Genomic DNA, 13,758 nt, shown 5'->3' with positions numbered 1-13,758 from the left:
TTTTTATAGTCAAAACAATTGTTTTTATATGATAATTATTACAATTTGGATTTCTAGCATGACAATTTATTCATTAATATAGCTGTTTGTGTATATTAGATCAAGCATAGTCAAGTATTACATTAAAACAATATATATTTTTTATACTATTATTTTGTCTTTATATTGATATTATCACCTTTCAATTAGGTAAATGAATGTTGGAGTCATATAATACGGTTTTTTTCTATACCCTCGTAAACTTCATATATAATACCCAATTAAATAATTTTCAGTTTTATTTTTAAGTTCTGAACTATAAAAATAAAAAGTTTGGATACCTATAATGTAGAATATTAATAATTTTATATATAACTAAATCTATATTTTGAAATATATAATATTTATTAAAACTGCAATAATTATTGTTCACTTACACGCGACGGTTTAAATAATTTTTTTTTTTTTTTTAAAAAACATCCGTTTACTTTAATTTTTATATATTATAATATTTATGTTTATGTATATAATTATAATATTATTATATAAATTCCAATAACAATAATCAATTAGTTAACATTTAAAGAGACAAAACAAATTAATAATATATAGAGCACCAACCACGTCACTAAATTTTGTATTTATTTATATATTAGTATATAATAATATTTAAAAAAATAATTAATTTTAAAAATATAATAAATGCATGAAATAAATAAATTTTTTAAAATATTTATATTTTTTTAAATAAATATTAAATTTTATAATTGTTTAAAAAATCGTGTGCTTCGATTTAGCTTAATTATATAGCATTTATACTTGTTAATTTTCAATTTCTAAAAAATATATTAATATTTTACATATAAGGTCCAAAATGAATAAAAGACACATTAAGATTGCTTTGGCACTTTTAAGTGCCGTAGGATATATGCAAAATATAGCATTTGCAAACGAAAGCATTCCAAGCGTCGATTTGTAAGAAAATAATTGCAGCATGTATATCTTGATCGAATATAAAGATGTGTATGTTGTTTATTATGAGAATATTATACATATTTTCATGGATGTGGATATGCATAACAAATGGAAAATAAAAACAAATTCTTATAAATTTATTTTTTTTAAAATTAAAAATACAAATAAAATTAAAAAATTTATCACCTTCTCCACTTATAGTTCATATGAAGAAAGTAAACAACTATTATCTCCCGATATTGAACATTTTAAACAACTATTTTCTATCAATTCTGAAGACGTTGAACGTCTATTATGTACCGACCCTAATGAAGCTAAACAAGCAGAGGATGTCGCAGCCGAAGCTTTAGCTCATCTACAATATCATGCCGAAAATACAGATGATTACTACTTATATTCTAAGGAAGATGAAGAAGCAATTATATATTTTAAAAGTTTTAACGGCACTGACATTGGAAAGCTTGATCTTATAATCCCCAACCCTGATTGTGTATGAATTAGCAAGCAATATCTTTTAACTCATGAAACCATTTTAAAATAAAAAAATATATTTGCTAATATATAAATATGTTTTTTTTTGTTATTATTAGTATGATGATATAATAAAAATGTTATGGAATCCCAATGCCGGAAAGTACTTCGATGATTCATTTATTAAAGGTATATAATTAATTTATATAATATGGCTATCAATATTTATGATGTATTTCTTGTCTTGGTATTATCAGTACCCAATTTAATATCTAATATTTTTTATTTTGTTAAATTTAATAATGTTTTATTTTGCATGCATACAAAATTATAATTTTTTTAGGAAACATTGCTCGAATATACAATAAAAATTTAGGAATTGTACACCAACGTCAACGCAATATTAGATCATGGCATGGATATTATCATGCATTATCCAGCAAAAATGAAGTAAGGAAAATTGACGTTTCCTTCATCCTTATAGATATACTTTTTTCATATTATTATATCTTAATTTATGAAAATATACTTTTTGTTAATTTATAGTTATCAAAGGACGAAACTGTAATAATCATGGTTTCATCAAATATGAATGACCATGATCATAAAAACAATAAAGATTATATAAATCCTATCGTAGAAAGTGCAAACTCATTCAAGCCTGATATTGATTCTGAAGAAGATATTAGAAATGGAAAATTATCCAAAGTGTACATTAACTTAGTAGGATTTATTATTAAAAAGGAGCCCGACTATATTAAAATTACCTATATCATTTCTGTAAGAAATATAAAAACTTTTGTAACATAATTTTATTTCATCATTATCTAAAATATATGCTTTCTATATAAATGTGTATATTTATAATATGTCTATTCACAATAAAAATGAAGATTTTACATATTTATTAATTTTTTAATTTTTTTCTCAGATCGATATAAACATGCGATGGGTCCCAAATTACTTTCTTAGAAAAATCATATACAACAAAATTTTAGATATCGTCAAATTAAGGGATATTTTTAAAAAGGAATAAACGTATTCCAAATTAATTTTTTTTTAATTGTGATACTTATATTAATAAAATGGTTTGTTTTCGTGAGTTATGTTTATTTTAAATAATCGTTATATAACACCACTTTGTTTTTTTAATAGTCTTTTATACAAACATGCTTTATAAATTTTCCAATAATAAAACAAACATAAATGTCGTAAGACATAATATGCATTAAAAATGCTCAATTAAATATTTTATAAACATGCACATATAATATAAACTTATACACATACAAATAATAAATACTATGGTTATAGTTAACGAACCAATCGTATTTCAATTATTAATTATTTTTCGGAATATTCTTTCATAAATTATATACAATAATGTAAATAAGTCAAAATGTTTTCCATGTAAGTAAATATATAAATTTTATATTAACAATTTATAATAAATAAAATGTATTTATTTTGACATTTATGTAATCAATTATAAACTTAAAATTTTGGCACATAAATATAGAAATGGAGAGCCTAATCATAAAATTCATCAGTTTCTTTATAAAATAAACCACAACAACATGGTTCTGTCTTGCGTTTTTTATCTCTGATATATTTGTAATAATAAAATTCATCTTTATCATCATTATAATTCTTGTTATTGTTATTATTTAATTGGGTTTATCGTTGAGATTCTATAACTTTTTTTTTGTTACTTCGGTTTATTTTCTTGATAGCACGAATGATTCTACTTCTTAAGCCATATGTCTTAGATTGATCATACTAGAAATAAATATAATAATGTATATATATATATATGCCGCAACATGCAAATAACTACTATTATATAATTTTCTATATATTTTGTTTTGACAACTTACTTTCTGTTCCGAGCAATGTATTGATACAGCCAAAAGGGCATACAAAACGATACAAACTAAAATAAATATCCTTTTATTCATTTTTTTATTAATAAAAATTGTTTTTCGAGTCAGGTGGTTTAAATAATATATATGATTTATTCTTTTTAGCTTCCTTTTTATATATTATTGTTGTAAAACAATAATTCTATTATTTAATATTACAAATTGTTTAATTTTAATTTATATAAACAAGTTATATGCTATTTATGGAAATATATGTTTCTTCCATTTTAAATCATCCACAAAATTATGATCCTACAATTATAACAAAATTTTATATTTTATTTTTACTTTAATATAAATAATATAATTTATTTTTAATGCATAAAAATATATATATTTGTTCGTGAATATTTTTGTTTATTTGAACCATTATATTTAATATAAAAAATTATTTTTAATATTTAAAATATAAATAAATTATTCCACTAATTTATATACATGCATAATTATATAAATATATACAACTGCTATCAGCAAAGATGTAATATGCAACTGCTAAAATTTTTATATTTATGTTTTTTTGAAATACAATCCCATTTTCGTACAAAATACATGATTTTAATTATAAAACCAATGGATTTATGTAAAAATTTAACCTAAAATATTTTTTTACATATTTTTATAAAATAAGTCTTTAGTTTAACTTAAAGGTTCATTTAATAATATGCTTGATACTTTATAAACTTATATTTTTTATTTTTGTATGTTTACATGCAAATTAATATATATTAATTATGGTAATAAAATATTAGATCCAAACATATGAAAAAAAATTATCAAAAATTATTATTTGCATATAAACGTATTCTTGTTTGTTATACTTCTCAAATGTTTAATATCATTTAATAATATTTTATATTTTTTTTATAAAAATAGGTGAATGAACCTTAATATGGCTCCCATATACTAAAACCCGAATTATACTAATAAATGCAATATGGTTTATTTATTATTGTTCGGTTTTTATATTGTCTTTTAAATACGAAAATAAAACTTATTAAAATTATCGTATAAATAATTCTTTTCTTTTATAAATAAAAAATAAATTAATAAATGTACTGGATCAGTTTGTATAACATTCTCTATATTAATTAATTCCATTTTCCCACAATTTCTCATAATAAATATTAAATTATTTAAATCGGCATTATCTTATAGAATAAAATCGATACTTTGGATTCATTTTTATATATCGATTCCAATATTTGATCAATTAACCCCAAATTAACAAAAAATACATAGTTAAACACAATTGCCATTAAGCTATATTAACACGAAATTCAATTGTTATAATTTGTCTTATATATATTTAAAACAATTCGTTAAACTAATAAATATTATCAAATTATTAAAAACTATACAAAATTATATGTAATATGATACTTAACCTTAACCCACATATGGGTTCCATAAACACAACCTTAACCCCCCACACCATAAAAATTATATAAAAAATATCCAAAAAATATTCAAAAACAATACAAAAATGCAATAATATGCATAGTAATTTTATATTTTATTGATTATATTATTTAAATATTCTTATAGACACAAAAATTATGGTCAAAATTTTTTTGTTTCCAAATAGACATATTCTTAACATATATCAATCATTATTACGATTTCCGGAATTATCACTACTCTTCGAATCATATATTAAGTTTCATTTTCTTCTTTATTTTTTTTAGTTTTTCTCTTATATATTGTCTTTGAAATAGTTTATCAATTCCAAATAATGAATACTAATATAAAAATGGTAATCGTATATATATTTTTTGATAAACGCATATAATGGATCACAAAAATATAATTTAAATATTATAGTTTTTAATTCCTTATTATTTACCTTATAAGCAATTCCAAAGAAAACTGGTATTACAAAAAATGTCGATAATCCTGGAATTACTGTGTTTAATATCGATGAATTTGATGGTGTAGCTTCAGGACTTAGTGTAGTATGTTGTCCAGAATTTCCTACAGGACTTTTTTGGGGGGTTAATTCTGGAGGAGGTAGAAAATTGCAAGATTTAATATTATCATAATTATTTATTAAATTGTTATAATCATCTGATAATGTAGACAATATTTTATTATATGAACTGTTTTCTATATTATTAGAATCGTTATTGAGTACTTTAAATTGATTAACAAAACTATTAGCAATATTCAAATTTTCTTCACATTCCACAACTACATCACTAATTGCATAATAAAAATAATATAATATACTAAATGGACCATCAAATTTAGATATTTCTTCAATATCCATATCTATCAAATCCTTTTTTGTATCTATAATATCCTTATAAGTCGTACTATCATCATCATCATCATTTATTTTCTTATTATAATCATTATTTGTTTCTATATATTTAGTATAAAATTCGTTTAATTTGGCGAATTTATGTTGTGGCTTTTTATTTAGTTTAAAACTTAACCATAAAATAGCGTATTCGGCAAGTTTATCATAATCTAAACCCTTCTTATCCTTTAACTTTTCTAGCAAATGAATAACACTAGAACTAGTCATTTCAAAATAATCATTACATTTATTTTTTCCTGATTTATTCTCGTAATGACAATAATTGTTGATTACGTCCTTAGATATTAGAGATGTTGTTCCATCATTTATATCCTCATAAAAATAGCTATCGATCGTACCAAATTCTTTATACTACAAATATATTTTATGAATTAAACAAAAAAACGTATTAATATAAATTCGAATCAAATGAAAATTAATATAATTTATGGGGGATACAACATATAAAACACATGCGAAGAGAACATTTTATTTAAAAAATTGTATACCACATCCTCAATGCTATAAGGTGACTTTGCCATAATTTGGAGATTATGAGGGATAATAATATTTATATATATTACGTAAATATTTGTTGTATCTACTTAATCTCTTTGCATAGCAATTATATTTCGTTAAACATGCTATACTTATTTTATGGTAATTATCTAAATTACCTTAAATGGAGAGTTACTTAATATATTTTTTCCATATTTATGCATGTATGATACATTTATACAAAAAATGGTATTATTACTATAATCCTTAAAAATATATAAATACTTATTTAATACGATATAATACAGTTTTATATAGTTGTTTCTTATAATATTGATTTTTACAAAATTATAGTATTTTTAAATTAAGTTACATGCTCCATTTTCTATTCAAATTAGATAAATTTATATTATTTGTATTTAATATAGATAAATTCATGGCCGATTTTAATATGTTCAATAACTTTATTTTTAATTCTATATACTTCAATTTAGAAATATACCTTATTTGGTTACTTTATAATATATTTTGAGCATCTTTACTACGGTTTAAAACACCAATTAGCACTGAAACAATATTTATTGAGTTATTTATAATTTTAAATAAATCTTTAAATGCAGGTTATTTTTAAAATAATAATTAGTAAATATTAAACATATAACACAAATAAGTATTGATGTAAATTTTAAAGCATAATAAAAAATATGTGTAATTAGATTGCTATATTGCGCTTTGAGAGGACAAAATAAAATATATTTTCTCTTTTAATGCATAAATTTAAATAACTATTCGCTAAATTTTATGCATTTCTCATTTATCTTATATATTCTATTGTTATAGTTATCAATGTATATGATCCAAGTAATTTATTAAAAACCCTACGATAAAATAATGCTATTTTTAATTTAAAAGGTTGCAATTCACTAAGTACTGATAATATAATACGTAACAATATGGAATAATAAAAGACATTTAATATAATTGAATCTTAACTCTTTCTTCATCAATCCCATTTTTTATAATATAAAACCGTATATCCTCAATTGTATATTTGACAATATATATAACATTGATACATTTATAATGCACTCTTATATGTTATTGATTTATCATTCATTCAATAAAACAAATACTTATTTATCTATGTTAGAAAGTATCATATATAATTTTTTACTGAATATTTATAGAAAACAATTGTATGTAGCATATAACAAGGAATTAATGGAGGCAATTATTATATTTTTTAAAAATATACTATTAATTTTTACAATAATAAATGATTTTATAAAAAATATATTTTTTATTCATTCATTATTTTAATAATGTTTTTATTCTTAGAATTATATAAATAAATATATAATTGAAAATTAAGTGAACCATTCTAACAACATCATCTTTATATATATATATATATTATAATAATATATAATTTCGTATTATAATTATATAAATATATTTTTTAATTATACTTATGAGTTCATTTATTTATTTATAATTTTTAATAATTATATCGAGTTTTAAAATAAGGTTCATGGAATATTAATCCCAAAATTGAAATTATTAATTAAATTTATAATTCCAAAAAATTTTCTTTTCTTTTATAAACAAAAAAAATCAAAAAAAAAAATAAATTAATAAATGGTATAAGATCATCCTGCATAAGTTTGTATATATTTAATAATGGATCTTTTTTTCTACCAGCTGAATTTATAATCAGTTTTAGGTCTTTGTTCCTATCATATGATTTTATAATTATTTGAACCGGTCTTTTTCCTACAATTGAATTTATAATCTTTTTCATGTTTTTTTTTCACTTCCAAATCACATTTTTCATATTATTCACAATAATTTATTCAAATACGCTTTTATTAATTTTGTATATATCAAAAGACAAAACTATAACTCATAGTCCAAAACCCTAACCCCAAATATGTATTACCCCAAACACAACTATATTTCCTGAGCCCTACCCCCCCAATATAAATTATAATTTTATTAATAAATATGCTCAAATCAAGTTTATTTAAAATAACTATAAGTATTAACTAAAAATGAGTAAATCCAAAATCCATTAATATATAATTATATGGATAGAAATAAGGATAAATGAGTTTTTAACAAACACTAAACAAAGATAAATTAATTATATAGCGTGATTATATATTAAATTAAAATGCACATAATAATAACATTATGAATAAAACAAACAATAAATCAAATTTAATTATTCTATAAAATGTAAAAAACGTAACTTTTGTGCTATAAAATATTAAATATATTATTTTTAATCATTTAAACAAGTATAATAAACCATAATAATAAAGCGTGGTTATCTTTATTTTTGGGGTTTTAGGAATTTTGGGGGTTTCCTTTTTTTTTTGGTACTTTATATATTTTAAAGGTTAATTTACGGAATTGATAGCATCTAAAATATGTTTCAATTGAAAGTGATACAATAAGAGTACCTAATACCCATAAATTAACTCCTGGTATGAGAACTACAATAGACAGCACAACTAATATAAACGCCCTCACGAATAACCCGTAGCGCCTTCTTTTTACCTTTCGTTTATTTTTTAATTCATCATCAACAGTTGTATTGACTGCATTCTGTTCATTCGCCGTGATATGTCTTGGATATTCGAGTCCGTTAAGACCTTCATAATTTGATACAGAAACAACTTCATGCCTATTTACTATTCTTTTATCTTCTATCGGTTGTATTGCTAATTTATTATTTCTTATATTATCAATCTCTTTTTTTACTTCATCTAATTCTTTTCGAAGTTCATAAATTAACTTTTTCGTTTTTTTATCTACATTATTTAAATTGGGTAATGTATTACTTTCTTTATGCTTATTTATATGTGAATCTATAATATTTTGAATTTTTTTTATAACCTCGTCATCATCATTATGGTCATTAAGTTGGCTTACAAGACTCAAAGTTGATTCATAAAAATGATTTAAATCAAATTGTTTGTCTCCATCTGCTAATATTCTATTATTTTCTAAATTTATTATATTCCTTTCAAGGTATACGTTTCTCTCGTTTATAAAGTGTAATATCTGCAAATAAATGAAATGTTTATTAACATATATATAATTAATTTTAATTGGCTCTTTAATTTAAGTGGTTTACCAATACATGAAAAAATAATATAAAATTAATATAAAACAAATAGATAAAAAATCTATAATAAATATTATTAATAATATAAGAAAATAATCTGTCACTTACATTTTTGCCATATTCAAAAGAACAAATAATAATTGAAAAAAAAACAAAATATAAAATACTGATTCTCATGTTTAACTTTATTCATTAAATAAATGAAATAATGATGACAAATTCATATTTATTATGTTTTTGTTCTAAATTTTATGAATATATTTATAAAAAAAATATGATATTTATTTCATTTATTAATTTTTGAAATTTTTTATAGAATTAATTTATGTAACCGTTGTAATCAATTTCGTTATCTCCATTAAAGGTATTTATGGAAATAAATATTATATTTTTTTTCAAATAAATATTAATTTTTCTCTAAAAAATACACCATTTTAATATTTTAATTATAAAAATAGTATAGTATATAATAATTTTCCATAAAAAAAAATTTTTTGAAACTTGTTATACAAACAAGCTTTTAATATAATTTATAATACATTGTATATTTAGTGATACAGTTTTTATATTTTATAAACATATATATTTGTCAGCACCATAACATTAGAAAATTTATGTTAATAATACGATTTATTTTCATTATAATAATGCTTTGTGTATATAATTTGTTTATGTCTTTTAATATTAGGATGCATCTATATGTATTGTTTTGTGAATACTACAATATAGCTGCTATTATTTATGATTTCCTTTCATTTAATACTTATCACCCTTTTTTGTATAAAAGCATAGACATAATCTCGAGATTAAACATACGGGGTGGTACATATATTTAATCGCCATTTACAAACCAATAAATATGACCAAAATATAAATAAATCAAATTACAATGTATCCCGAACCCTAAATCAAAATCCAAATTAAGTGAACGAGACAATACACCATAATACATAACCTTGATCCATAAAACATGAACACTTCAACATCAATCATATTATAATTAAAAAATAAATTCATTTTATGTGTGCACATATATATTTCTTGATTTTACAACATTATGTTTCGTTATTTTATTTTTATATTTTATTTATTTGTATTTTTTAAATTTTATGTATACTTTGTTTTACTATTAAAAAGGAATTTATAATTTGTATTAATTTATAAAAAAATGTGAGAGTCAATATTACTATCAATATAAATTTTTATAAAATTACAAATTTTTATAAAAAATGTTATTTAGTAAAATGTGTATTAAATGCAACAAAAATCACAAAATGTTTGGTTCTCATAATATAAATTTTATCAAGCTATTGTTAAGAAACAGCACAACTATTTTTATATAATAATTATTACAATTTGAATTTATAGCATAGGTATTTATTCATTAATATAATTGTTTGTATATATTAAATATCACAAAGTATTACATTAAAACAATATATATTTTTTGTACTATTATCTTACAATTATATTTTATTATCAACTTTCTATTTGCTAAATAAATGTTGGTGCCATGTAATATACGTTTTTTTATGTGCCCATAAATTCCACATATAATACCCAATTGAATAAATTTCAGTTTTATTTTTAAGTTATGAACTATAAAATAAAAAGTTTGGTTACATATAATTTAACATATTAATAATGTTATATTAACTAAAACTACTTTTTGAAATATATAATATTTTTTATATTAATATTTATTAAAGTTGCAATAATTATTGTTCACTTATATGCAACGGTTTAAATAATAACAAAATTAATCTATACATTCATTTAAAAAAACGTTTACTTTAATTTTTATATATTATAATATATTGTGTTATATATATATTTCAATAATAATAATTAATTAGCTAGCATTTAAAGAGCCAAAACCTGATTAATAATGTAGAGAGCACAAGACATGTCAATAAATTATATATTCTATAAGAATTTATTAGTATACAATAATATTTAAAAAAAATAATTATATTTAAAAATTTGATAAATATATAGATGTATGGAATGAATAAATGCATGAAATAAATCAACAAATAAATAAATTTTTAAAATTATTTATATTTTTTAAATAAATATTAAGTTTAAAAATTTTTATAAAATCGATTGCTTCGATTTAACATACTTATGCAACCTTTATATTTGTTAATTTCCGATTTCTAAAAAATGTATTAATATTTTACTTACAATGTCCAGAAATGAATAAAGGATATATTAAGGCTGCTTTGGCACTATTAGGTGTCGCAGAATATATACAAAATATAGCATTTGCAAGCGAGCATGCTTCAACCACCATTCCGTAAGAAAATAATTACATATATATATCGAATATAAATATGTATATACTGTTTATTATGAGGATATTATATATATTTGCGAATGTGAATATGTATAAAAATTGAAAAATAAAATAATTTCTTATAAATGTATATATTTTTTAAATTAAAAATTCAAATAATTTAAAAATATATTCCCTTCTCCATTTGTAGTTCAAATGTCAAATATAAACAACAATTACATCCTGCTCATCACCAAGTTCCACAACAATTACATTCTGCTCCTCGACAAGTTCCACAACAATTACATTCTGCTCCTCGACAAGTTCCACAACAATTACATTCTGCTCCGCGCCAAGCTCCACAACAATTACATTCTGCTCCTCGTCAAGTTCCACAACAATTACATTCTGCTCCTCGACAAGTTCCACAACAATTACATTCTGCTCCTCGTCAAGTTCCACAACAATTACATCCTGCTCCTCGACAAGTTCCACAACAATTACATTCTGCTCCGCGCCAAGCTCCACAACAATTATATTATGCTCCTCACCAAGCTACACAACAATTATATTCTGACCCTGACCAAGATACACAACAATTATATTCTGACCCTGACCAAGATACACAACAATTACCTTCCGCCCCTAACCACGATAAACATAAAGCATATTTCATCCCTATAGGATTTAAACAAGAAGAATATTTCGATCCTATAGAATTTAAACGCCAATTAGCTTTGAAATCTAAAGAAGGTAAATTCGCAGAATATATTATGGGCGAAGCTTTAGATATTGCAAAAAAACATGCCATACATAACTTTGATTACAATCTATATTATGATAAAAATGGAATACTTATACATTTTAAGAGAGTAAACGATACTGATATTGGAAAAGTTGAATTTACAATCCCCAACCCCAATAGTGTATGAATTAACAAGCAATAATTTTTAATTCATGAAATTATTTTAAAATAACAAAATATAATTGTTAATATATAAATATGTTTTTTTTGTTATTATTAGTATAATGGTGTAATAAAGATGCTATGGGATCCCAATGGCGAAAAGAACTTCAATATGACATTCATTGGAGGTATTTAATTAATTAGTTTATTTAATGTACTTATTAATCTTTATGATGTATTTCTTGTCTTGTTATTATCAATGCATAATCTTCTATTTAAATTTTTTCATTGTGTTAAATTTAATCATGTTTTAATTTCCATGTATGCAAAATCATAATTTTTTTAGGAAGCATTTCTCGAATGTACAATAAAAATTTAGTTATTGTGCAACATCGTTACAAAGGCATGGCATGGGATAGATATTATCATGCAATAGCCAACAAAGTTGAAGTAAGAAATTTTTTCTTTTCCTTCATCCTTCGAGATACACTTTTTTTCGTACGATTATATCCTAATTTATGAAAATATACTTTTTATTAATTTATAGTTATCAAGAGATGAAACTGCAATTATCTTGGTTTCATCAGATATGAATGATCATAGTGCTTTAACCTATAAAAATTATATAAATTGTATTGTAGAAAGTGCAAACACATTTACTCCTGATATTGATTCTGAAGAAGATATTAGAAGTGCAAAATTAAACAAATTTTATATTAACTTAATAGCATTTTTTATTAAAAGGGAAGCCAATGGCGTTAAAATTACCCACCTCAGCTCTGTAAGCAATATAGAAACTTTAGTAACAATTTTATTTCACCATTATCAAAAATATACATTTTCTATATAAATGTGCATATTTATAATATATCTATTCATTCATAATAAAAATGGACCATTTACATATTTATTCATTTTTTGCTTCTTTTCTCAGATTGATCATGACATTGCTTCCGATGATCCAGAAGAATCTCTTAGAAATATGACAGTCCGAACAATGCTAAATGTCGTCAAACTAAGAGATATTTTTAAAAAGTAATAAACGTATTTCCAAATGACATCTTTTAAAATTTTGATACTTATATTAATAAAATAAACTTATTTTTATGTGTTATCCTTGTTTTAAATTATTGTTACAAAACACCAATTTGATTTTTAAGTAGTGTTTGATTTGCATATAATTTGTTCATAGTTTATGTTATAAATATAAATATTTTTTTTAATTATACTTATGAATTCATTTACCTATAATAATAATAATAATAAACGAATTTACTTGTTTATTATTGTTAT

At 21.6% G+C, this 13,758-nt stretch overlaps 6 protein-coding genes across 6 annotated transcripts; 2 read left to right on the top strand and 4 right to left on the bottom strand.

Moving 5' to 3' along the window:
- Positions 1-853: 853 nt before the first annotated feature.
- PVVCY_0904730 (fam-a protein) lies at positions 854-2,461 on the top strand (the record flags this gene model as incomplete). The annotated part of the gene is made up of 6 exons (XM_037634386.1): positions 854-954; positions 1,156-1,444; positions 1,545-1,614; positions 1,769-1,875; positions 1,972-2,205; positions 2,357-2,461. 6 exons carry the CDS (start codon positions 854-856, stop codon positions 2,459-2,461), a joined length of 906 nt encoding a protein of 301 aa, XP_037490486.1.
- A 406-nt stretch (positions 2,462-2,867) lies between these two features.
- Positions 2,868-3,068, bottom strand: PVVCY_0904720 (uncharacterized protein; the record flags this gene model as incomplete). Its single annotated transcript, XM_037634385.1, has 1 exon — positions 2,868-3,068. One exon carries the CDS (start codon positions 3,066-3,068, stop codon positions 2,868-2,870), a length of 201 nt encoding a protein of 66 aa, XP_037490485.1.
- A 34-nt stretch (positions 3,069-3,102) lies between these two features.
- On the bottom strand, positions 3,103-3,383 carry PVVCY_0904710 (fam-c protein; the record flags this gene model as incomplete). The annotated part of the gene is made up of 2 exons (XM_037634384.1): positions 3,103-3,189; positions 3,303-3,383. 2 exons carry the CDS (start codon positions 3,381-3,383, stop codon positions 3,103-3,105), a joined length of 168 nt encoding a protein of 55 aa, XP_037490484.1.
- A 1,620-nt stretch (positions 3,384-5,003) lies between these two features.
- Positions 5,004-6,191, bottom strand: PVVCY_0904700 (CIR protein PIR protein; the record flags this gene model as incomplete). The annotated part of the gene is made up of 3 exons (XM_037634383.1): positions 5,004-5,054; positions 5,194-6,021; positions 6,159-6,191. The coding sequence occupies 3 exons, from the start codon at positions 6,189-6,191 to the stop codon at positions 5,004-5,006; spliced, it is 912 nt and encodes a 303-aa protein (XP_037490483.1).
- A 2,305-nt stretch (positions 6,192-8,496) lies between these two features.
- PVVCY_0904690 (fam-b protein) lies at positions 8,497-9,457 on the bottom strand (the record flags this gene model as incomplete). The annotated part of the gene is made up of 2 exons (XM_008626805.1): positions 8,497-9,216; positions 9,389-9,457. 2 exons carry the CDS (start codon positions 9,455-9,457, stop codon positions 8,497-8,499), a joined length of 789 nt encoding a protein of 262 aa, XP_008625027.1.
- Positions 9,458-11,478: 2,021 nt separating this feature from the next.
- On the top strand, positions 11,479-13,504 carry PVVCY_0904680 (fam-a protein; the record flags this gene model as incomplete). The annotated part of the gene is made up of 6 exons (XM_037634382.1): positions 11,479-11,579; positions 11,770-12,484; positions 12,584-12,653; positions 12,812-12,915; positions 13,013-13,246; positions 13,400-13,504. 6 exons carry the CDS (start codon positions 11,479-11,481, stop codon positions 13,502-13,504), a joined length of 1,329 nt encoding a protein of 442 aa, XP_037490482.1.
- Between the last annotated feature and the right edge of the window lie 254 nt (positions 13,505-13,758).

This window comes from Plasmodium vinckei (assembly GCF_900681995.1).
Source record: "Plasmodium vinckei vinckei genome assembly, chromosome: PVVCY_09".
Classification (NCBI taxonomy): Eukaryota; Apicomplexa; class Aconoidasida; order Haemosporida; family Plasmodiidae; genus Plasmodium; species Plasmodium vinckei.
Note: the sequence above shows the minus strand (reverse complement) of the source record. Positions and strands in the feature narration are given on the sequence as shown.